Genomic DNA, 23,438 nt, shown 5'->3' with positions numbered 1-23,438 from the left:
GGGGGGGGAGGTTCCTAAAAAAGGAAGTACACTCCTTATGTTCTTCCCACATGCGAGACTTTTCCTGTCCTCGCGCATACTCAAAAAAAACGGAGGGGGACACCTGCTGTAGGTCACATGGAGGGAGTCACGCAAGGGGAACTTTCTCATTTATTTTTTTTTCTATTTAACGGAAAGGAACACACCAAGGGGATAACACAGATCCTATCGGGTGAAAAGAAACTTAAATGAATACTTCTGTTGCGGCATGTCACTGCGGAAGAGGCTACTTCTTATACATTGTGTGAGTCCCTCCTCTCTGAAGTGCCTCCTAACGGTTTACCACCCTCAGGGGGGGGAGAGGCGAATCGTCAAAGGGCACATAACAGCTGGCATGCTATCCACAGTGTGAGACCATTGTTTGACACGAGCTCAATGGGAATGTTTCGAATGGGACAGACTTCTTTCTGCACGAAGCAAATGTGCCAACTGGGGGGAGGATGCAGATTCAACCACGGTCGCTAGGACAGCGGACGAGGCGCCCGTCCTGCACAGTTCGCCGCCTCGCTGGCATCGCTCGCAACGTCCACATCGTCCACTTGGCTTGCTTTCCCTTTTTTCTGATGAAACTTCCCAAATGGGAAAGAAAAAGAAAAAAAAAGAAGCAAAATTGGCAAACAAACGAATAAAAAGGTAATGTTATTTTTACACCCAAGGGAACCTCCCCTGCCGAGGCCGCACCCATTAGAGCTCACATGTTTGGCTGCCCTTCGGAAAAAAAAAAAAAAAAAAAAAAAAAAACATTCTTTATTCTTCTTTATTTTATTTTATTTTTTTCTGCGTATCTCCCCACGCAGGTAATGCCGCACTGCATACACGGATGCGTTTCTCATAAAAATCGACTTCCCTCCGTGTGGCCACTTGGCAACTTGCTCGCATCCCGCGTTAGGATGACATTTCACCGCTAACGGATAAAGCGGCTTTCATCGTTTATTGTTTATCGCTTATCCAGATAGTTTCATGTCCCCCTCGTCCGCCCTGCATATGTTGGGTTAGCACGCCGCGCAGGGCAGCGCTTCTTCCCCTTACGGTTTAGTGGGCACGCTCGCCGCATCATCAGGCATCCACTTGGGCTTGCCGTTCTTCTTCTTCCTCCTCGGCTTCCCCTTCTGTTTTCTTTTTTTCCCCCTTGGGAGGCTTAACCAAACCTATTGGCGCGAAGATGGCACTGGTAAGCTTCGCCAAAGGAAGAGTAACGATTTACTCCGTGGAGTGAGACGTCGCCACGGGGATGGAGTGATCAAGGCGTGGTTCGAAAAATCGTCGCGCTGTGCCTCCCCAGTGATTGTTTCTCCAGTCTGATGAATGCCTCTCCAGTGTGAATGAACACTTCTCCACCCTCATGAACGCTTCTCCAATCTCATGAACGCTTCTCCAATCTCATGAACGCTTCTCCAATCTCATGAACGCTTCTCCAATCTCATGAACGCTTCTCCAATCACATGAATGCTTCTCCAATCTCATGAACGCTTCTCCAATCTCATGAACGCTTCTCCAATCTCATGAATGCTTCTCCCTGTCTCGCTTCCCCCCTCCGGCAGGACGACACCGAGGCGCAGAAGCAAATCCAGCAGATGGTGAACTTCATCCTTAACGAGGCCAAGGACAAGGCACACGAAATCGAGGCCAAGGCGTTGGAAGATTTCAACATAGAGAAGCTTCGCATTGTCCAAAAAATGAAAGAAAAAATTCGACTGGAATTCCAGAAGAAATCCAAACAAATGGAAATTAAAAGATCGATCAGTCGCTCCTCGGCTATAAACAAAGCTCGTTTAAAAAAAATGTGTGCGAAAGATCAAGTCTTTAAGGAGATTTATAAAATAAGCAGCGAACGACTGGGAGAATTGTACAAGGATAGGGACAAATACAGAAATCTGATTATCGACCTGATTGTACAGTCACTGTTCTACATGCAGGAGCCCCATGTCATCGTCCGATGCAGAGATGTCGATAAATCCATCGTAGAAAACTGCCTCAATGATGCTATACAAAAGTACAACGACAAATTGAAGAAGCAGTTTAACGTTACTAAGAGTGTTAAAATTGAAATCGACAAGAGTGGCAACTATTTGCCTCCCCCTCCCTCTAGTGAGAATGAGGGGAAGTCTTGCCTTGGAGGAATCATCCTCACCACTCCTAATAGGAAAATAAATTGCGATAACACTTTGGACGTTCGCCTCAAACTCGCCATCGAGTACTGCACGCCGGAAATTAAACGCATGTTTTTTGAGACGCTCTGACAGCGCGGAGAAGGGCATCCCGGAGGAGGGCATCCCAACGCTGTCCCCCTCTTTCCCACCAGAATGGGGACGATTTTTCCCCTTTGGTTATCGCTGCTTTCTTTTTCCCTTTTTTTTGCCTCTTTTTCGCCTCCCCCTTTTTTTTAAACGTTACTTAAGACAGCCCCATTTTGATCAAATATGCGCACTGCAGTTGTGTAGGAGAAAAGAAAAAAAAAAAAAAAAAGGAAGAAGGATTCCCCTCCTCAAGTGCGGGGGAGGAGTGACTCTCCAGATGTGCCCCCTTATGCGTCTCAATCATCACATGTGGGTAGTTAGAATGATTGGATGCCCTGTGGGCAGCTCCCCACGTATAGGGGTGAATCCACCACGAAAAAGTTCACAGACAAGTTGCAGCTATGCTTCTTATACGTTGCAGCCATGCTACTTCTACCCTGTCATCACTCTTCCACACTGGGGCCCCTCCCCCCCTAAAACTGACCCTTCGAAATTTTGGAGTACCGCTTCTTCCGCAGCAGACGCTCGTCTCGCTTCTGAATGTAGTCCATGCGCAGCTGGCGCTCCGACTTGCGGTTGTCCACACGCCCCGACTCCTCTAAGTTCCTCCTAAACTGCTCGGCCGCCAGCTTCGCCTGAAGAACTCCAAAGGCACACCGAAAGCGACGAATCCGATGCACCCCATCCTCAACCCACTGGACCATCCACACGTTCAACCGCTGGTAATACGAAACACCCTTCACCTTCGACACAAACCAGGGGATCTCCTCATACACAACATTATACTTTCGCTTCTTCCAGTACTTCCAGTGGGGCAATAAGTTCCAGGGGTAATCACTCCCCAAGTGTTCACCAGCCCTGAGTGATTCGATCCACTTGGTCCGATAGTAATTAGCCGGCAGGTATTGCTGCAATCCATCCGTCTTGGCCTCAAAGCAGTCCGATGGGGAAAGGAATTCCGGTGGGGTCATGTGTGGGTGGATAATCTCCTTAGTCTTCGGCTTGTATGGATGTTTCGACAGCCGCGCTACTGACAGGGTACACACATTCCTGTTGCCGCAGAGCCGTCCCCCCAGTTTGAAGCCATCTGCCCGTGTTAGGAGCTGCCAAGCAAAGTCACCCAGTTTGATCATATTTTTTTGGTGGAGCATTCATTTCAGGCGTTTAAAATAAATGAGGAAATTACTTCTCCCGCATCGCTCAGCGTCATCTGCAGTGGGCACTTGTTCTTTTAACATGTTTTTTTGTCCACGTTCTCTTCCACGCGAAGTGAATCCTCCTTGGAAAGTGAGTCCTCTTTGCGAAATGACTCCTACCTCCTCGCTTCCTCTGGATGCACAGAGGGGGCATTTTCCTTCACGGGTTGCTCCCCGTTTGTGTTACTTTGTACGCAAGAAAAAAAAAAAAAAAGAGAAAAAAAAATATGAACAGTTCAGGCGATTTTGCCACCTTGTCATAAGCCTCTTGCCCCATATTGTATTTTTCCTTCTTTCGGCACTCCTTCACGGCTTCACAAATGGAGATGCCCGTTTTGTACACCTCGATCGGCAGGATGCATGAGTTAAATGAACGCTTCCTTCTTCCTAAAACGAGAGGAACCACTCATTTGCGAGACCAACATAGTGGGAAGCAACACCGCATCACCACGCAGGCCAATTCCTTAAGTGCCCTTTGGATGCGGCACCGTCGCCATGGGTGGACACCCTTCTGGGGATAAAAAAAAGAAAAAAAAAAGAAGACAAATCCAAGTGGGATTGCCATGCTGGATGTGAAATCCACCCGAGTGACTGCGGTCATGGTCGCGCGTCTAATGTAAAGAATATCTTCACCGTTAACCGGCAGCTGACGGGGAAAAAATGCTCACTGACGTCTGCACTATAAATCCTTATGAATCCCTTTGCTGGGGTTGCGTTGTTCCCCATCTTGTTAATAAAAAAGAAGAAAAAAAAAAAAAACTATTCTTAAGTGATTCCTTCACAGGGAAAGGGGACACCCTATCTCTACACATAAATAGTTACATCACATGGATGGGTAAAAATAAAAAAAAAGAAAAAAGGAGCGTTCAAATGGGGGTTCGAAAATGAAGGTATTAACAGGCTGCACGAAGTTAATGGTCTCCGTGCTGCTCTGCTCATATCGAAATGGGAAAAAGTAAAAAATAGGGGTGGGGGAGGCGTCCCTTCGACAGCCCTCCTCAGAACGGTGCACAAAACAAAGGTACACCATGTCAAACGGCATAGTAAGTTACACGAAAAGGAGTACACTCACTTTTGGGTGATGCCTCTCTAGTGGGTCCCTGCCAACAGTGAGGAGGATATCACGACAAGGTGGAGGCTTCTCCACCGTTCGGTTGGAATCTCTTCCAAAGGTGCCCTACTTAGGTGCCCCACTTAGATGCCCTTCCGAGGTGTCCTTAGCTTGTTTAAATATTCGGAATAATTGGGGTGACCAATGCTAAACATGTTATTGGCGTATTTGAATTTCAGCTTCTGCACCAGAAGGTTCACTTTATTGTCGTGTGCAAGAAGGGCCAGGTACGCAACGAAGAAAGTTAAGTAAAGAATGGACGTGCCGAACTCATTTTCGAAGATTTTCTGAGTTAAAAAATCGATCGTCTTTCCCGCCATGAATATGTACTCTGTCTTGGGGTTGTTTTCTTCCTCTTTGTGTTTTGCTTCAAACATGATGGGGGATAGGAGTAACATCGTCCCTCCTGCGGTTGCCGCTGCCTTGGCTTTGCCGTTGCTCCTTGCGCTTTGGGTCATCTGCCTCGTCTGCATGGATTTATTTGCCTGTATGGATTTCCCCTCCAGCATTGACTTGCTCACCTGCACTGGTTGCCCCCTCATGCTCGTCGCGCTATTCCTCACCCAATTGGTGAAGAGAGCCCGCATGCGCGACAGCCCGTTTGGCATTCTGTGCCGATGTAAATGAGCAAATGGGCAAGTGAGCTCCCACGTTCATGCGCCTGTTCACTGATGCAGTGCGGGTTTCTCTCTGAGGAAGGAATGAAGTGGTGCCTGTTTCTGCTCCCCTTCAATATGATGTGAGTTCCCCTTTGAAGTACTATATATAGATGTCTGTGTGGGGGGGGGGGCGGGGATTTGGGAGGTACGAACGTGGTTTTAATATGACTGCGCAAAAGTGCCTCGTTAAATGTCCTCTTCTACTCAGAGAATGAAACACCTTCGTCGATTGCTCGGAGGAAGGAAAAAAAAAATCTCCCAAAATGGGAATAGCAACTCTGACGGTGAGATGCTTAGGATACGTATCATGCGTGCGGTGTATGTGATACGTGTTGGTGATGATTCATTGGCATATGTCGTCACCACTTCTGATGGGGTGGGCCGCAAATACTTCGCCTCCGAAGCAAAAGTTACTTGTGCTCACACGCTCTGACTCCGCCGCGCGATTTAGAGGTGGGCAGTCGGAAAAGGGACTAACGCGGCGTACAACCAGCTGGAGAAAAGTAGAACGATGGCATGTCAAGAAGAGTACCCCTGGAGCTGAGAATTTTTTTTTTTTTTTTTTTTTCCTTTTCCGTTGCCTTTTTCGCTGCACATTAACCTGAGCTGATGAAACACTTCCTTTTCCGCTTCATCCGCATGTTCCTCTTTATGTGTGTTTTTTTTTTTTTTTTTTTTTTCTTTTCCCTTTTGGGAGTGCCGAACCGAAGCGGTGCCTCTCCATTTAGAGGATCTTCCCCCCTTTGCAGCTGAGCCATACATTCCCCTCTGCTACCACGTTCAGTCTTCCAGAGATACCCCACCTGGGAAAACTGTGCAATCGAAGGTAGACCTTTCCCCACCTGCGACGAGCTTGAGATAGGAAGGGGTATACAGGGAAGGAACGTCCAACGGGTGAAGCGGGTCAATCCCGGTCAGCGCAACGAAAAGAAAGGAAAATAACAGAAGTGAAGGGACCGAAGGTGCTCCACCCCAGCTAGGCCGCTTCTTCCTCTTCGCTCCTTCGCCACTTCACCGCACCATGCAGTACAACCTGATCGGGAGCAGAATCAACAACCACTACGTGGTGGACCCCTACGTGAGCATGCTCTACTTAAAAAGGGCATACAAATTTCTCAAGCTGCTAAAGGAGAACGGCGGGGAGGTTATCATCGTGGGCAACAAACACAGAGAAGTCAAATTAGAACACTACTTTAGTAACATTCAGCGGAAGGAGACCTGCGATTTGAATACTATAACAAACGTTACGAAGAGGTTCGACCTTCTGATTTGTACCGACCTGCCCTTGTTCTATCCCTACATCAAGAACGTCCTCATCCCGAAGATGTTGGTTGCAGACGGGACTACCTTCGTCAAGTATAGAACATTTTTGCATGCCTTCGATTACTTCATTCCACTGACGAGTGAGAAGCTGGATCGGCACCTGCACTATGTCCTGGCGCGCAGGTACCTCTCATGAGGCTACAGCGGTCACAGATGGCAGGGGAAGAAACACTTCTCTCTATGCGCAGCTGCGCTGAGCAATCACCCCTTACAAACAGGAAGGAGAGCATCCCCCCGGGAGGGGGCCACAGTTAGGCTGTTTTGATAAGCGGCAAAAATGGGGAAGTGGACCAAAGGGAAACGGTGGGTCAGGAGGAGAGGTAAACCCAGAAGAGAGAAGGCTAGGTGAACAAAAAAAAGGGGGTGACGAGCCCACCACACGCGCGAGGAAGATGCAAAGAAGAAGCATCTGAGCCGCATTCCTCTCACCGCCTCCTCTCACGCATCATATAAAATCGTCCATGTTGAGCACCGACTTGACCAGGGCCCAGCACTTGGGCTGGTTGCAGATGAGCTCCTGTGAGAGCTTCGTCTGGCCCGTCTCCTTATACTCCTGAGACATATTTAGAAGGAACTTCCGCGATATATTCACAGCCGTGCTAACGGTGAGATTCACATTGGACATATCCATACATTTGATGATCCAAGGAGGGAGCTTGCTCTTCTTGTCATTACGCGCGTATCGAATGTCCGCAAAAATCATAATCCCATAGTCCTTCTTGTTTCGTATAATACGCCCGACACATTGGGAAGCCTGACGCATCGCATCGAAGGTCAGAAATTCATTCTCTTGTATGTTGTATGTCTCTTTTAGGAAGTCTAGTCTCGATTTGAGGATCCTCGATAGGGTATACTGATAGGGGATACCAAAAAGGATCACACACTTGCCATAGTGTTTGTCGAAGTCAATCCCTTCTGCTATTTTCCCACGACAGATTGAGAGGAAGACAGCCCCTTTCCCCAAATCACATGCTCTCTTAAAATTGTGCAGGGCAATTGTTGTCGAGACGATATCCTTCGTCTCAATAAAGATTAACTTATAATCGAGGATATTTGTGATGATTCCGAGTTCGTACCAAGAGGAGATAACCTCCTCCATGTAGATGTAAGAAGGGAAGTAAGCAACGATCCCATCTGGAATGGTTTTGCACATCTCTACGAGCAGCATGCCGTAGTTCTTTATCACCGTTATGTCACTTCGGAGAGAAAACTGAGAGGATAAAGGGACCAGATCCGAACTTTTGGTGACTATCAGCGGGCAGACACAATTTCTATCGAAGGACATCGGGAAGGACGCTGTCAATACCGTCTTAAAGTTTAGCAGCTTAGGGTATAACTCCAACGGGGTGATTGTCCCACTGGTAAGAACAACCGATTTGTATTTCTTAATAACTGACTTCATTGCTATGGAGGAGTCCAGACACGCGAACTGAATGACTGGGTCATAAATCCCGGTGGCTTCCGGATAAGGCTCACATATGATGATAAATCCCTGGAAATAGCTCCCCAGAAGGGTGCAAAAATTGCACACGATGTTTAATGCCGAGTAGTCTTCCACATTCACTATCTGCAGCGCATTCAAAATGGATTTCAGCCGATCAAAGCAGAACTTAAAGAAAGACGTGTCCAGTTTGGTCTCCCTTTCACATTTATACAGAAAGGACAGTGGACCTTCCGATGTTATCTCGTAGATATTGACATACTTCTTCAGATACATTACGACTATTCTCATCAGATTTAGGAAGTGCTCCGATTTTCGGATGTTTCCTGGAATCACGACATTTTTTATAATGTCTTCCATTAGCAAGGGGCTGTAATGGAGATCCGTTGGGTCGTCTCCTCCGCTATTACCATCAGGGAGGGAGTTCTTGCTCCCCTCGGGAAAGAGACCACTACTAACAGCAGTCTGGTCCTTTCTTCCCAATGGGATTAGCTGCCCAATTGACTGGCCCAGTAACTTCTCCAACCCCTCCAGTAGACCCCCTTCCCCCCCTCCCTTCGCCTGCTTCTCTTCCCCCAAAGACGCATCGTCTTCCACTTCAGTCCGATTCGCCCCCCCGGGGAAAATCAAATTTAGGTCTTCATCAAAGTATACCTCTCCCGCTTTACTCTCTTCGGTCTTCCTCCTCTTGGAAGTCTCCCCTCCTCGGCTCGCGTCGCCCAGCACGCCGTTGCTTCGTCTCGAGGGCAGCTCTATCCCGGCGTTTTCAGCGGCGTGTTCAGCGGCGTTTGCAGCGTCTGTGGCACCCTCTGCAACGGCTTCCATGGAAGCATCTTTCTTGACTTCTCCCCCCCGCTGCGCCCGAAGCCGCTGCAAAATGCGGCTGCAATCCTCCCGCAGCTTCTCCTCGTTCACAACTTTAGACGTCTCGATCTTGCTGAGAAGTTTTTTAATATTCGCAGTCGCTTTGTTCAGGATGTTCCGATCGATGTTCACACTGAGTGCCTCCAGACAGACACTGTCAATATTGTGCGCCTCATCAAACACGATGATGTCGTTTTTTTGCAGATTCACCCGGTTGTTTACGTCCCTTCCAATATACAGCGATTTCGACACCTTCGGGTCAATTACGTACTGGTAATTTAAGACAATCACTTTGGCCACCTCGATAATCTTCTTCGCACAAAAGTAAGGACAGATCGGCACGTTCGCATTCTCCGCATTCTTGTACCCCTTACACATCACCTTCAAATCTTCAATCGTGTAGACACCTGGCTGAATCATTTCTAAGAGAAACTCCTTCTTGTAGTTCTCATAGTAACCACATAACCCTATGTCATCGTATTCCTTCAGAGTGTTCCTCGTGTTGTAGATGTCGAAATAATCCTCTACGTCTATGTGTTGTCTATTTTTCATGATAAAATCTGAGATTCTTTCCGAGTGTGCGCTCCCCAATTTGTTTATCTTCTGGTTGATGTACTTCTTCTCCCGGACGAAGGTCGCCGTGAGTTTGCGGCACTCCTCGTCGATCTTCTCCCGCTCGTGCTTCCGCAGCACCCGTTCGTTCACGCACATGCACCTCCGCGCGCTGATTCCGATGGCTAGGATATCCCCGCTACAGCCCCCATTGCCGCGATTATCCGCGTTAGCGGCGGTTTGGCCCCCCGTTTGATCCTCCCCCCGTTCGTTTTCCCGTTGCCCCGCCTCATCCTCGGCTCGACCCACCTTCTCCGCACCGCTTCCCACTCCGCTTCCTCCCTCCCCGCGCCGGCGCACCGTGTCCACTCGGTACTGGATGACCTTCTTCAGCTCGATCAGCGACTTCTCCATCTCGGCCACCGTCCGCGTGCAAAAAATGAACTTACCCTCGTCATTCTTCCCATACTGATAGGACGTTATCAGGGAGAAAATCGCCACCGTCTTCCCCGTGCCTGTTGGCATCTCCAGCACGCAGTGCCCCTCGCTGTCCAGCGTCTTCTTCAAGTAGCGCATGTAAGCATACTGCTCCGGGTATATGTAGTCGTAGGGGAAGAATACCTCCAGGTCGTCCAGCTGGAATACCACCATTCTTCCGCTCAGGGGGGGGGGGGAGAATGGACGTTTCAGTCGGTCCGCTCCACTTCCAGGCAGCACGGAAGCTAGCAGTGTTGACTTATGTCGGTTTTTATTCGTCTGATTCGTTTGATCCGTTTGGCTTCTTCGCCCTTCTCGCCTTCTTCAATTCCTCCACCTGAGGGGTCTCTGCGCCCCTGCCGGCAGAAGCAGTCCTCACGCCGAACGGTTCCCAAAAAGGGCCGCTTTCACCTGCACAACGGGGTAAACACAAGTGGGAAGAGCAAATGGAAAAAAAAAAAAAAAAAAGAAAGAAAACATATCACCCCGCAGCTGCTACTCCATTTTGGGATCCTCCTTTACGAGGACGAAGCGACCACCATGGATCGGCCAATCTTCCTGCGGGGAGGCAACACGGCGTGGCATGGAAATGGCGCGATTGGCCGTATCTAACCTTTCAGATGACCCACTGGATCGACAGGGCAGACCCACACGTTGTGCCAATCGTTTGAAGTAGAACATAGAACCAGGGAAGCGACAAGATGAGGCTGGTCTACACGATCACCACAAGGGAGGTTCGTGAAAAAAAATAAACAGCTTCGATCACTCGGACCACTGGACCACGGTACCACTCGCACCATTGGATCACTTGCACCACTGCATAACATTCGCAACTGCACCACCCCAACACGTAGACCCCAATGTGATACCCACTTCAGCGACGACTCTCTCCAGTGGGCTCAAACATCTGAGGAGATAATCATCATCTTTAACCCTCCTTCCTGAAAATTCTCACTTATTTGCCGCACCTGTTAAGGTGAAAGAAGGAAAAACCAACCTGTCACCATCGTTATCAGCGGCACTAGGTGGAAGGATCGTTCAGTGTCCCCTTTTTCTTGTTTCCCCTCCCACCACCTCGTGGTGACCGCCCGGTGGGTATAGGGGCCTCTTCCATCGCCATATACGATGAGTTCGAATGCGCTGTGGAGGACAGTGGAGTGGCCTCGGGGAGTTGGCCCATCGGGTTGAACCAGAGCCACGCGGAAGTCACGCGGAAGTGAGCGGCAATCACACTGCCGCTACGCCGCTTCTACGCCGTTGCTACCTCGCTGCCACCCCGCTGCTATCCCTCTCAACATGCTTAGGAGGCTGGCGCTGGCCGCCGCGACGCTCATGCAAGTCCGCTCGCTGCGCACAGGGGGACAGGACAGAATAAACTACCCCCCCTGGCCCTTCCTGACCACCCCTTGGGCGAAGAACTCCGCACTCCACCACCGACGCTACTCGAGAAACAGAAGGAGCAGAAGCATAATCCTCAAAGCCGTAAGAGGCATCAGAACCTTCAACCCTAGCGAGTATGCCAAAAGAGAGTACCTATTTAAAACATGGAGAGAACTAGCCAAAGCCTTTTCCTACAGCTTTTACGACTTGCCCGTGCTGGAGGATTACTATATTTTTCAGAAGAGCAAAATAAATGAGGCGTACGACTTCGTTAAGAATAAGCGTCACTTGATTTTGCGGCCGGAAATCACTCCCCAGTTGGTAAACCACCTCTTCGTGCGCGAGGAGAGGGCACGCCGGGGGGCGAGCCACGAGGGGGGTGAACAGGGTAAAACGGCTGGACAGAGGGGCAACCTGGAAGAGCAGCACCGGTCTCCACCCCACAGTGCAGTAGCAACGGAGCGATTACGCGGCTCACCCCGTGCGCGCGTCAAGCCGTACCGACTGCACAACCTGCGCAAGGTACACAAAATGAGCACCATCGGTCAGTGCTTCCGCTACGAAAAGACAACCAGATGCAGGAAGAGAGAACACTACCAGTGGAATATGGATATCATCGGCACGGACCTGATAGATTCAGATGTCGAAATTTTAACCATCTTGATCTCCTTCTTCCGCCGAGTCCACCTCCTCCCCACCGACGTAGTGATTAAAATAAATGACAAGCGAATTCTTGTCCATATGATAAACAGAATGTTCAGGTCATCCTTAAAAGACTTTTCACACCCCTACATTCAACATCATGTCATCCAAAATATCCTACACACCTTAGACAAGTATAAAAAAATATCCAGTGGCACTTTTAAGTTCTTGCTTCAGAGGAAGATGCCCTACTTGCACCGACATGAAGTGATCCATTTTTTTAATGTCATTGGAAAAATCCAGAGTCTAACTGACCTGGCAATCTTTTTTACTTCCCCAGAGCAGACCATTTTTTCCGATTTGCACACTGTGCTCAGCTATTTTGGGGAGATGAATTTAAACAGTTACTTCGAGATCGACTTAACTGTCGTTAGGGGGATGGAATACTACACGAACATAATCTTTGAGGCTTTTTACAGGCATGAAAGGTATAGAGCAATCTGTGGGGGGGGGAGATATAGTTATGCTCTTAATACCGGCCAGCGTGTTTGTGCCGTGGGTTTTGGCATGGGGGACGTCGTCATCACGGAGATTCTTTTCAAGAGCCAAGCGCGTCACGGGACAAGCGCCGCGGGAGACTTAGCCGACGAGATCTCCAAAAACGTCGATGTGGTTAGCTTCTTTCCCCCGTTGGACCAGCAGGGGGGGCGTCACGTTGACCATCAGGCGGAGCGTCAAGCGGAGCGACGTGCAGAGCAGCGTACAGAGCAGCGCACAGATTGCTATCCACCGCAGAAACATATTGGCCACCACCCCCGCAGCCTCATACAGAGGGAACACTTCCACATAGTGGACACCCTGCGCAGAAACGGTGTGCGCGTGTACTCCCTCCTCCATCGCGGCAGCAACAGCAGCCTTTCGAAGGCTTTGAAGAAGGCCAACTCCCTGCGCGCAAATTTTTTTTTCTTCTTCGATGAGCACATTGGAGTGTTCTTCCTGAAGGATTTGAGAACGGGGGGGCAGCGCGCGGTCACGTCGGTGGACGTCCTGTCGGTCTACTCTTCCGGGTGTACCGCTGCCGCCCCAGTAGTTGCCCCCGAGGGGATGCGCGAAGATGCGCAGCGGAGCGTCGCCCCCAATGGGGGAAAGTAATTTCGCCATTTGGTCATTTCGACATTCCGCCATTTTCCCATTTCGCCATTTCACACGGTGGTACGTCAGGTGCTCGGCCACCCATTCGTTCGACCGTCCGTCTGTTTGTCTGTTTGTTTGTTTTATTTTTTCTTTTTTCCCGTCGTCCGCAGTGCACCCCTGTGCTAGCCTTTTTTTCGTTGTTTCAAATTTCCCCCGGGAGGTTATAACTGGGCATACCAAACGCCCTCAACAATGATTCGTTCTCTTTCACCGAAATGTCGTTTTGAGGGGGTATACACCTACCCTTTGTGGTGATTTACGAGCTAAGCGGAAGGGGCACAACAGCCCCAACTTCGCTGCACAGTGTAGGTAGCCTTTTTTTTCTCCCTTGCATGGTCAGGCGTTTTTCTCCTTTTTTTTCCTTTTTTTTTCTTTTTTTTTTCATTTCCCCATTTTGCCTGACCCGTTCAGGCGGAATCAGTCAAGTGGCATATTTTGAAAAAGCGAAAATGAGCTGATTGTCCCCATTTGGCGAAGCATCGATGAGCAAAACGTTCACCATCAGTCATAGTTTTCTTCTTTATCTTTTTTTGTTCCTCCATTTTCCTCTAACATGGGGGACCTATGAATGGCACATTATGGGAACCCCCCCCTTCAAGGTCGACAAATCAGATGATGCGATGTACGGGGTTGATGGGGAAGACAACATTTCGAATAATCCAATATGAACGGGCTTCTCCGGCAGCGAGGCGCACATATATGTAGGACTCCACCGTGTGGCATCTTACGGCGCAAGAAAAAAGGAGGCCAATTCTTTGTCCCACTCCACTCTTCATCCTGCCGCTAACCAGTGAAGTAAATTTTGTCCCCTTTACAAGGGAGACACTCTGGAGAGAGAGGCATATTTCTCACCCCTTACGAACTCCACATCGGTAGCCCAATGGAGGACAGTGACGATGAAGATAACGTTCAGGTAGGCGTCTCTTCCCCCGCCGCGCAGACGCATACACAGAGGCAGACATATACACAGATGCATACTCACATGCATACTGACGTTACCGTCACTGCCACCCCCCTAGGTCATCATCTTTGGAAATTCAACGGAGGCTAATTTTGACGACTTCTACAGAGAACAGGACCCAACAAAGGATGAACAGGGCGGTAAGCGTGGGGCTGTGGGAGTTGCTACCCGTGAGGAATGCACCCTCGCAAGTGATCGCATGCGTCCCCTTCTTCTGTCACTTCTTCCTTTCCCAGTTTCGTCCCCGTTTCACCCTAATTTTATTCCGCTTCTCTGTGTCTCCTTCCTCTCGCAGGGGATGGCAGGGGGGACCCGCCCGACGGCGCCTTTCCCACGGGCGAAAACGAAGTAAGATAAATGAAGCGAAGCAAAGCGGGGAATAAAGCTATGATGTCCTCATGCAAGAGGTGTCCCAAGCCGCCAAGAAGACACCACCTGCAGTTACTGCTATCCCTCCGTGGTAATCACCACTTCGAGTAACTTTCCCCTTCCCTACAGGAAACATCGCGCGACGTAGACCTCGAGACGCAGGTGCAGAGAGCCACGCGGGAAAACAGAGTTTTCCTCAAGTACGACTACACTCGAGAGAAGCCCTGGGCGCACCACGCAGATAAGAGCATGTGGTTTAATTACAACTTCGATGAGCACTCCTTTAAGGAGTGGGTCCAGAAACATATCGACAGGCGGATCGAGAAGCAACAGAACTATCAAATTGAAAATGCCGACAATATATATGAGGACAAGTTCAGGGCTGTTGTTAGGACCCCCCGAAGCTTTGAAGACACAGATCGCAGGGGGTACAGCGACCATCACGAACTGAACTACGATGATGATGTGTTGCGGCGTAACCAGAAGGGAGCAAACAGCAGCACAGCGATGAAAGGAAGTAACTCCAAGAAGGGGGCCTTAAGTAATGACAACACCGCGGGGACAGATAACAACAGTCTGTTTCAACCCCACGAGGATAGCAGCTTTGGTTTTCAGCCCCAGAGCGAAGAAGACAACTACATGGATGGTCGAAGGGGGAAGATGCCCCCCGAGAAAGCATCGAATAGGACGGGGGAGATGGATCAAAATGGAAGGACACAAGGGGAGGGAGGTCACTCCGTTCAGGGGGGGGACCTCACGCAGTTTCAAAATTTAGTTAATTTCTTTAAGGTGAATCGGGAGGTATAGCAGCTGGGAGAGGAAGGAGCGGAGGAGGACACACGGGGAGGACACACGAGAAGGAAAAAATAAAAGAAAGCGGATGATCGGGCACGTACTGATAAGATATGGTTAGACGTAAACAGGAGAAGTTGCCCGGACGGGACGTCTGCACGGGACGTCGCGGTGTTCCCGCCTTGCCGCCCTGCCGATTTGCCGCCTTCCAGCTACCCCTCGCAGGAGAGCCCCTCGTACGCGCTGATGACCTGATCGATCGCCATCAGCGAGCTCTGTACGTGGTCATGCGACACGCCATATCTGTTGTATTGGTACATGTACGCATTGGTGGCGTACAGCATCTGCGCACTCTGCAGAATCTTCTTCAGCGTTGGTATCGGGGTCAAGCAGTTCGATATCATCGCCAGGCTGTTATAGGTGAAGTCCCTGCTCTCGTCAATGTAGACTTCCATCGGGCTGAGAGACTTCTGATTGTACAGCACGTGACTCTTAAACAAATCGAAGTTAATATTTTCTTGCAGCTCTCCACGCAGAATCATTTTGGAGCCAAACACTACATTGTTGTGTCGGAAGTGGGTTCCAGCTAATGGTCCTTCTCGAGGCCCGTTCCCCTGGTGCATACGACCAGGGGGGGCTCCACGTGTGGATTCGTGGGGAAGGCGAGCTGCTTGAGTCCGCGCCGAGTAACTCTTCGGGCCCCGACGGAGAAGGACGCAGTTCTGCTGGACGCTGACGTATGACTTGCTGAGGGATTCCCGGAGGTGCAGCGGGATGTGCACGTGCTTCAGGAAGGCGCTACTCCTCTGCAGATCCCTGGAGGACAGTCGGACGAAGTACGGGTCGACGGTGGAGTTCTCTGCGGGCAGGTAGCGCCCACCACCGCCTCCTCCACCAACACCACCGGTACTACCCCCCCCGTGGGGCGCGTCATAGTCCAGGATGCGTCCATTTATAACCATCTTGTGCATGCGTTTGAGAAGCATACTGAACGTGTTTTGCTCAAACTTCATATTTTCCTCGAAGACTTGTGGGAGATATCGAGTGGTAAGGAGCTTATAACTGGGGTGACTGCAAAGGTCAGTCAGGATGGAGTCAATAGCATTGGTGTACTTTGGCCCCCCACGAGCACCTCTGACATTGGAAAAATCCAGAGGCAACCCAAGGGTGTACGTCAGGAAGAGACTTATGTGTCGGTTTATTTCCTCTGTGTTAATATTTTCATTGTTCATCCTCTTGCACATTAACTCAAATTTGTCATTCTCTAGAAGGACGATGCCATCAGACGAGTCGTACAGGGATGATAAGCAGAGCACTGAATTTAGGCTCTGCACACTGATTTCCCCAAACATGTAGGGTAAGACACACACGTTCAGCAGATTGACTGAGGAATATTCGTCCTTTAGCAGATATGAGAGGTAGGAACTGATTCCACTTCCACTTCCTCCCGAAAGACTATGAAATAGGATAATGTTGTCCACCCCTTCTCTGCTGTCGTTACTTTCCATTACCTTTTGTATCAAATTGAGGAAATCCTCGCATATGTTTTTTGCATGAACATTAAATCCGTAGGACCAATTATTACCTGACCCGTTCAGACCGTAAATGAAGTTCCTTTTGTTGTACTTCCACGTGTTTATTGGGTACTCCCTCCTGCTGTTTTTCTCCTTCCTTTGAGGCTTCTCGTGCGAGGGGGACGAGACGGCTTCTTCTTCCTCCTCTTCCCTGTCGTCCCCCCTGGAGAATACCTTCATCAAGGTGTTTGAAGGCTCGTAGTATTCCTCCATTCCGCACACATACTTATGATGTGCTTCTGAATCGGCGGTACTAGCACGCGGCTGCTTCTTATTCTTCGACTTGTTCACATTCGTACTGTCTAGGGGGACTCTCCTCTCCTCGGCTTCTGTCTGGTACAGGCACTTTTCAATAACCTTCGGCTCCATGTCGATGAGGATAGACCTTGCTATGTGATTATTCAAACACATCACCTCTTTGCTTTCGCTTAGGAGCGACTTCCTACCTTTGTTGTTGTCTGCATACTGGATCACTGGTAGGAGGTTGTTTCCATAGTTGCACTCCTCTTCGAAGTACATGTCCGCCAGCTTCGTCCTGAAGCCTTCGTTCTTTGCGGAACTCACGTGTCTGAAGATCGTGTCGAGGAACGCGTGGCCCAGCTGGTTACCGCATTGGCCGATCTGCACGGTCAGCACCGTCATCGTGGGGACGCCTACAGGCCGCGTTGCGCTGTAGCGGTGTTGCGGTGTTACTTCACTGTGGTGTTACACCGATGCGGTGTTACAGTGCTGCTTCGTTGCCGTCTTGACCCTTTTCAGTGTAGACCCCTCGCTCGCGCCGGCAATCGCCTATTCGGAGAAACGCGAACGTCCGACTTGATCAATTGGCGAAATGCCCACTCTTCGAATCGGTCACTTAACGCAGTCAAGGGACGGTCTTCCTCTGGCGTCTCCCCGGCGGAGCTGCCACTGTCTTTTCACCTTCGGAGTGTTGCCCGTCGTCAACAGGGCCATTCGTATAGCCATCTCGATTAATGGTTTTCTTTTTCCCAGCTAGCCAAAATGGACTCCGAATTTTTTTTTTTTTTTTTTTTCCTTCCCCAAGTGCAATTGCACATATGCTGCGTTTTTTTTTTTCTTCTTCTCTTTTATGGTCCCTCCTGAGTGACACTCTACACGCTCCACTGTTTTGTTTTCTCTCCCTTTCTACTTCGACTAATGTAAGAGTAAGACCCTTGTGGAAGTGTTCCCCGGTTGGCCTTTTCAACGATGTTATTGCCCCGAAGGGGAGACCTGCCTCCATTGCTCCACTGGGAACAGGGGCTCTTGAAAATACACTCCATGTGAGGGAAAAAAGAAAAAAAAAAACATTCCATTGTCAGCATCACTGCGCACACTGGCTATCCATGCGGGCTGGAACCAAAGAGATGAGTAACATGGGTGCGATTATCCGTGGAGCACTATCTCTCTGATAAGGGACGGAAAAACGCTAAACCTGAACCATCCAACCCATGGAGGAAACCATTTTTCTTCAAAACTTTGAAAACATCAACGAGGAGAGCCTCCCCTCGCCACTCATCCGCCACTCGGCGGACTGTCGGGGGGTTAACTCTGCGCGAGGGAAGGCACGGGGAAGGGCACAATCGGGACAACGCCACGGAGGTGAAGGCCTAGCGGAGGACCAAATGGACGACCAATTGGCCAGCGGTTTGACCAGCCAATCAGACCCCGCCGCCCCAGAAAGAAGCTATCTCTGCATCAATGCGAACGCCTTCAATGGGAAGTGCTACCGCAAGCAGATCCCCATCATAGACGATATCCACCTCCGCTTCTCCCTGGGCGAGTCCTTGGCCTACCTTCTCAACGCCTACTTGCGGAAGGGGCTCATCCAGAGGGCCCTCTACAACAAAATGGTGCACTCCTTCCAAGTGGTAAGACCTGTGTGGGGTGTGCCACGACCAGCGGGGGGTGCTACCCAGAGCACCTCACGCAACAGGTCAACAGCTTCGCAGCTCAACCCGACAGCTGCTAAGCCGCTAAACCGCTGAACCGCTAACTCGCTCACCCGATTCCCCTCGTGCAGGCCATCATCGCGAAGCTCCGCCAACTGAAGGAGTCCAGAAGCAACAAGTGGACCATCAAGGGAAGACTCATCAACTTCAAAAAAGAAAACAACGTCCAGCTGCTGTACGTGGAGGACGCCGTCCTGTCCTTGGGAAAATTTGTCTTACATGTCCCCCTTCTCAAAATGAAGTCGATCGATTTGTAGTTTTGCCCTGCAGAGTGGGGGGAAGGACGACGAATTCTTCCATTTCATGACCCTCCACCTGTGCACCGGCGGCATGTATTCCTTTCCATTTTTGAAGACGCACACCGTTCAGTCACTCCTGTTGGAGTAAACCTGCTTTGACGTCTGGTGAAGCCACTGTCAAGGGAGCGAACCACACAGTGCTGCCACTCCCCCACTATTTTTATCTTTGCTGGTAACACTTTTTCGTTTTCCTTTTTTTTTTTTTCTCCTTTGCCAATCATTTGTCGAAAAGAATCTCAACATGGAAGACGCGAAAGAAGGGATGACTCCGGGAAGGAGGAATGCCCCTCCTATAACTTTGCCCAAAATGGGAAAATATAAAATATAAAAAAAAAAAAAAAAAAGACCTCAACCGCAGACGTGGATGCAATTCCCACATGTTGACCCATTGACCATCTCATTTGGAAGTTTACCAAAAAAGCGATGCTGCTTCAATGTCCTGCGGAAACTCCCCTCACTGTTACGCTGTCTTTTCACTACATAGACAAGCGAACGGAGGTAACACAAAGAGGTAGGGAGGAGCACAAATAACCACAGCCATGGGACACCTTTCTTCTTCTCGCAATCCTTTTTCCACTTCGAACTCAACCCTATTGAAATGAAGTCAATTCGGAACCATTACACAAACGATGGTAGGTCGACAGGCGGGCATAACTGCGAGGTGCCTTTGTCTGTTTCTCCTCCTTTGGGAACTCGTCTTAGCGGACTTACCCGTATACACTGCATACACTTTGCGTAACCACCATTCGGTCAGGCGGTCATCCGATGATTCGGTCATTCCGCCATTCGATTGTTCGCTCGTTCCGCCAATCCATCCGCTCCCCCGTGTATTTCTTCCAGGGTGCGAGGAAGAGAGAGACAGCCCGTTGCACTCCTCTCTTCTGCAGTGTGATATGACCTCAGGGTATCGCGGCGCGCACGGAGGGGGAAATTCCACCCCCCCAAAAAAGGACGAAACTCCTCTGCAGAGAAGAAACTTCATTAGGTGCGGTTCAGTATCACCGATGGTGTAGAGCTTTTTCCCTACCTCTCTGCGCACGTCCAGCAGGTTACCCCCCCTTCCAATGGCCGCCTTGTTTTTCCTCCTCGTGCTTTGTTTCTATATTATGGCACAGCCTGTTCTTCCCCTCCACCCCGGGTCAGCCTCTCCTCGTCTGGGGCACCACGCCAACTAATGCCGCCCACATGGTGATGTTTTCCTTTTTCTGTTTTTTTTACACGGTTGCTTTTTTTTTTTTTTTTTCCGCGAAGCTCTTTTTTGTGACCATTTTATGGGCCATTTCTTCTTTGTTTACTTTTTTTCTTTTGTTTTTTTTTTTTATTCTTTTCCTGTGCGATGGAGATGCTCCGAGGAAATGAGCCAACTGCGTCAGCCCAACTAGGGAACGAAATTTGGAAGCGCCACCGCTGAGCGAGTTTGCCCATCGTTTTGCCAACCAGTTTGCCAACCCGTTTGCCAACCAGTTTGCCAACCAGTTTGCCGACCAGTTTGTAAAGGAAGTCCATCCGTTGGAACCCCTCCTTCAATGAGTCACATATTCCCCTTTGAATAACCCTCTTTTGGTATCATCTGAGGAACGGAAACTATTTCCCCTTTGCCTCTGGCCATATTAATAAATGCCCCTTTAGAGAAGGCGCCCTTTAAGCTGTTCCCATTTTTGTGTATCCCCGCCGCTTCTCCCCCCTCTGGTGTTCCTTCACCCTATGGTGCCTTCTGCCCCCCCACTCCGCACACAGGGGGAAAGCAGCCTCGCCGCATTTCTCAGTGAAGGGGTGAACGGGTGAAGCTGAAAAGAGAAGCATTGTAGAGGTTGACACAGGAGAGACGTCTCGGAGAGGTGTCAGCAACGTGTCAGCGACGTCTCGACAACCTCTTAGCGTGTCAGGCTGCTCCTTCTCTTCTACGCCATGCTGGGAAGGACACTGCGAAGGTACAGCTCTCTGAAGAGCCTCCCCAAGGAAATACTAAACCAGCCAATCACTCGAGTGAGCCAATTGCCAAACAAGCTGAAGATAGCCACGGTTAGAAGCACGTGCGAAGTTCCAACCATAGGAATCTGGATCAGCAGTGGGAGTAAGTATGAAAATAAGGAGAACAATGGGGTAGCTCACTTCCTGGAACATATGATATTTAAAGGGACGAACAAGAGAAGCCGAATCCAATTGGAGAAAGAAATTGAAAATATGGGAGCACATCTGAATGCATACACAGCTAGGGAACAGACGAGTTACTATTGTCGATGTTTTAAGGATGACATAAAGTGGTGCGTAGAACTGTTAAGTGATATCCTCTCTAACAGTATCTTCGATGAAAATCTAATCGACATGGAAAAGCATGTCATTCTGAGAGAAATGGAAGAAGTGGAGAAGTCCAAAGATGAAGTCATCTTCGACAAGTTACACATGACTGCATTTCGGGATCATCCTCTCGGCTACACAATTTTAGGACCCGTAGAAAACATAAAAAATATGAACCGACAGAGCATTATAAACTACATCAATACGAATTACACTTCCGACAGGATGGTTCTCTGTGCAGTGGGGGATGTCGATCATGAGGAGATTGTAAAATTAGCCGAGCAGCACTTCAGCCATTTAAAGCCGCAATCTCCCAACATCGGTTCTGCATCTGAAATAGATACTGTAAAACCGTACTTTTGTGGGTCCGAAATTATCATGAGAGATGATGATTCAGGACCTAGTGCACATGTCGCTGTGGCATTTGAAGGAGTGGATTGGAAGTCCCCCGATTCTATTACCTTCATGTTAATGCAGTGCATCATTGGGACGTACAAGAAGAGTGAAGAAGGCATCCTACCAGGAAAGCTCTCCGGCAATCGAACCATCAACAATATCTGCAATAAAATGACCGTCGGGTGTGCTGACTACTTTTCTGCATTTAACACCTGCTACAACAATACAGGATTGTTTGGGTTCTACGTCCAATGTGATGAGGTAGCCGTGGAGCACGCCTTGGGAGAACTCATGTTCGGAGTCACTTCCCTGAGTTATAGCATCACCGATGAAGAAGTCGAGATAGCCAAAATACAATTAAAGACACAACTTATTAATATGTTTGAATCGTCATCCACCCTGGCAGAAGAAATCTCCAGACAGATTCTCGTGTACGGACGAAACATCTCCCTAGCGGAGTTTCTACTTAGACTTGACAAAATCGACACGGAGGAAGTCAAACGGGTCGCCTGGAAATATCTGCACGACCGGGACGTAGCCGTTGCCGCCATGGGCGCTCTCCACGGCATGCCGCAGTACTACGACCTCAGACAGAAGACCTTCTGGCTCAGGTACTAGCATGCCAGGGGCGAGGGGGAAGAGAGAGAGTCATATCTACAGAAGTGCCTCCATATGTTGAGGTGGGTCTGTGCCCACTTACCTCACCCCATGGAGGGTTACTCCAACGTACGTGCATCTCTCCTTTCCACCGTGTGTGCCAATCGGGCTGCCGCGTAACCGGGAAGCCGCCCATCCGACCAACCGATCACAATCCATTCATATAACCCCAGCATACGTTCGAACCTACGCTCACGCTTAGCCGTACAGATACCCCATCTGCAACGCAAAGTGTAACTAAGGAGAGCAACCCAGCTCACTACTGAATGGGGATGCTCCTCCCCAGTGTGTTCCTCCTCGATAAACAATTGAAGGTCCATTAGAAACAGGTCATTCCCCTGTTGGCAATCCTTTTGACGTCCTTGTTGGCATCCCTTCTTGCCATCCAACGGGAGAGGGTCACTCTTTCCCACTAAAAGCACCACCCAAATGGGGAACCGCCAAACGGGAAAAAGGTAGTCCGTTTCACTTTGCTGAATCACCCGGTCTGAAGCAAACTTCATCCCCCCCCACGCTTCCTATTGTAACGGCTTAGTCGACTAAACAGACAGTCGCTTCTTTCACATTTAACCCTGTGCCTCGGGGAAAAGAACGCGTAACGGGGAGGTTCCCTTCTTTTCATGCCACGACAGGAGGCTCCTTCCAATGCGCCACGCCACATGTGTGTATCTCCTCCAAAGAGGTGGAAACTCCTCATGGGCGGCTAAAAGGGAAAATAATCATCTCCATAAGCACAGTGTGCGCTGCGCAACTGACACACTCGATGCGGTGAATAACAACCCAAGAGGATGGTCTCCTCAACAGAACGCGCACAAAATGGGAAAAGAAATAAAATAAAAAAAAAAAAAAAAACATCGGGGGAATCTCCAAGCGTGGCGCGCAAGCAAAGGGGTAGACGGGGAAAATAAATTAAAAATTAAAAATTAAAAAAAAAAAAAAAAAAAAAAATCGCAACTGGGTTAGAAGGCTACGCAAAGCTCTTTACACCTTTTTCGTAGTCTCCTTTTTCCATTTTCGCAACCGAG

The 23,438-nt window shown here is 49.5% G+C and overlaps 10 protein-coding genes across 10 annotated transcripts; 6 read left to right on the top strand and 4 right to left on the bottom strand.

The window, feature by feature from the left end:
• Window positions 1-1,201: 1,201 nt before the first annotated feature.
• On the top strand, window positions 1,202-2,279 carry C922_04945 (V-type H+-transporting ATPase subunit E; the record flags this gene model as incomplete). The annotated part of the gene is made up of 2 exons (XM_008820519.1): window positions 1,202-1,210; window positions 1,581-2,279. The coding sequence occupies 2 exons, from the start codon at window positions 1,202-1,204 to the stop codon at window positions 2,277-2,279; spliced, it is 708 nt and encodes a 235-aa protein (XP_008818741.1).
• A 470-nt stretch (window positions 2,280-2,749) lies between these two features.
• On the bottom strand, window positions 2,750-3,409 carry C922_04944 (hypothetical protein; the record flags this gene model as incomplete). Its single annotated transcript, XM_008820518.1, has 1 exon — window positions 2,750-3,409. One exon carries the CDS (start codon window positions 3,407-3,409, stop codon window positions 2,750-2,752), a length of 660 nt encoding a protein of 219 aa, XP_008818740.1.
• A 1,257-nt stretch (window positions 3,410-4,666) lies between these two features.
• C922_04943 (hypothetical protein) lies at window positions 4,667-5,191 on the bottom strand (the record flags this gene model as incomplete). Its single annotated transcript, XM_008820517.1, has 1 exon — window positions 4,667-5,191. One exon carries the CDS (start codon window positions 5,189-5,191, stop codon window positions 4,667-4,669), a length of 525 nt encoding a protein of 174 aa, XP_008818739.1.
• Window positions 5,192-6,263: 1,072 nt separating this feature from the next.
• Window positions 6,264-6,701, top strand: C922_04942 (hypothetical protein; the record flags this gene model as incomplete). Its single annotated transcript, XM_008820516.1, has 1 exon — window positions 6,264-6,701. One exon carries the CDS (start codon window positions 6,264-6,266, stop codon window positions 6,699-6,701), a length of 438 nt encoding a protein of 145 aa, XP_008818738.1.
• Window positions 6,702-7,010: 309 nt separating this feature from the next.
• On the bottom strand, window positions 7,011-10,073 carry C922_04941 (DNA excision repair protein ERCC-2; the record flags this gene model as incomplete). Its single annotated transcript, XM_008820515.1, has 1 exon — window positions 7,011-10,073. One exon carries the CDS (start codon window positions 10,071-10,073, stop codon window positions 7,011-7,013), a length of 3,063 nt encoding a protein of 1,020 aa, XP_008818737.1.
• Window positions 10,074-11,195: 1,122 nt separating this feature from the next.
• Window positions 11,196-13,073, top strand: C922_04940 (hypothetical protein; the record flags this gene model as incomplete). The annotated part of the gene is made up of 1 exon (XM_008820514.1): window positions 11,196-13,073. One exon carries the CDS (start codon window positions 11,196-11,198, stop codon window positions 13,071-13,073), a length of 1,878 nt encoding a protein of 625 aa, XP_008818736.1.
• Window positions 13,074-13,995: 922 nt separating this feature from the next.
• On the top strand, window positions 13,996-15,252 carry C922_04939 (hypothetical protein; the record flags this gene model as incomplete). The annotated part of the gene is made up of 4 exons (XM_008820513.1): window positions 13,996-14,028; window positions 14,135-14,216; window positions 14,372-14,424; window positions 14,575-15,252. 4 exons carry the CDS (start codon window positions 13,996-13,998, stop codon window positions 15,250-15,252), a joined length of 846 nt encoding a protein of 281 aa, XP_008818735.1.
• A 197-nt stretch (window positions 15,253-15,449) lies between these two features.
• On the bottom strand, window positions 15,450-17,453 carry C922_04938 (hypothetical protein; the record flags this gene model as incomplete). Its single annotated transcript, XM_008820512.1, has 1 exon — window positions 15,450-17,453. The coding sequence occupies one exon, from the start codon at window positions 17,451-17,453 to the stop codon at window positions 15,450-15,452; it is 2,004 nt and encodes a 667-aa protein (XP_008818734.1).
• Window positions 17,454-18,262: 809 nt separating this feature from the next.
• C922_04937 (hypothetical protein) lies at window positions 18,263-19,020 on the top strand (the record flags this gene model as incomplete). The annotated part of the gene is made up of 2 exons (XM_008820511.1): window positions 18,263-18,682; window positions 18,835-19,020. The coding sequence occupies 2 exons, from the start codon at window positions 18,263-18,265 to the stop codon at window positions 19,018-19,020; spliced, it is 606 nt and encodes a 201-aa protein (XP_008818733.1).
• A 1,950-nt stretch (window positions 19,021-20,970) lies between these two features.
• On the top strand, window positions 20,971-22,374 carry C922_04936 (mitochondrial processing peptidase; the record flags this gene model as incomplete). Its single annotated transcript, XM_008820510.1, has 1 exon — window positions 20,971-22,374. One exon carries the CDS (start codon window positions 20,971-20,973, stop codon window positions 22,372-22,374), a length of 1,404 nt encoding a protein of 467 aa, XP_008818732.1.
• Between the last annotated feature and the right edge of the window lie 1,064 nt (window positions 22,375-23,438).

The sequence above is a fragment of the Plasmodium inui genome (assembly GCF_000524495.1).
Source record: "Plasmodium inui San Antonio 1 unplaced genomic scaffold supercont1.32, whole genome shotgun sequence".
NCBI classification, from domain to species: Eukaryota; Apicomplexa; class Aconoidasida; order Haemosporida; family Plasmodiidae; genus Plasmodium; species Plasmodium inui.
Note: the sequence above shows the minus strand (reverse complement) of the source record. Positions and strands in the feature narration are given on the sequence as shown.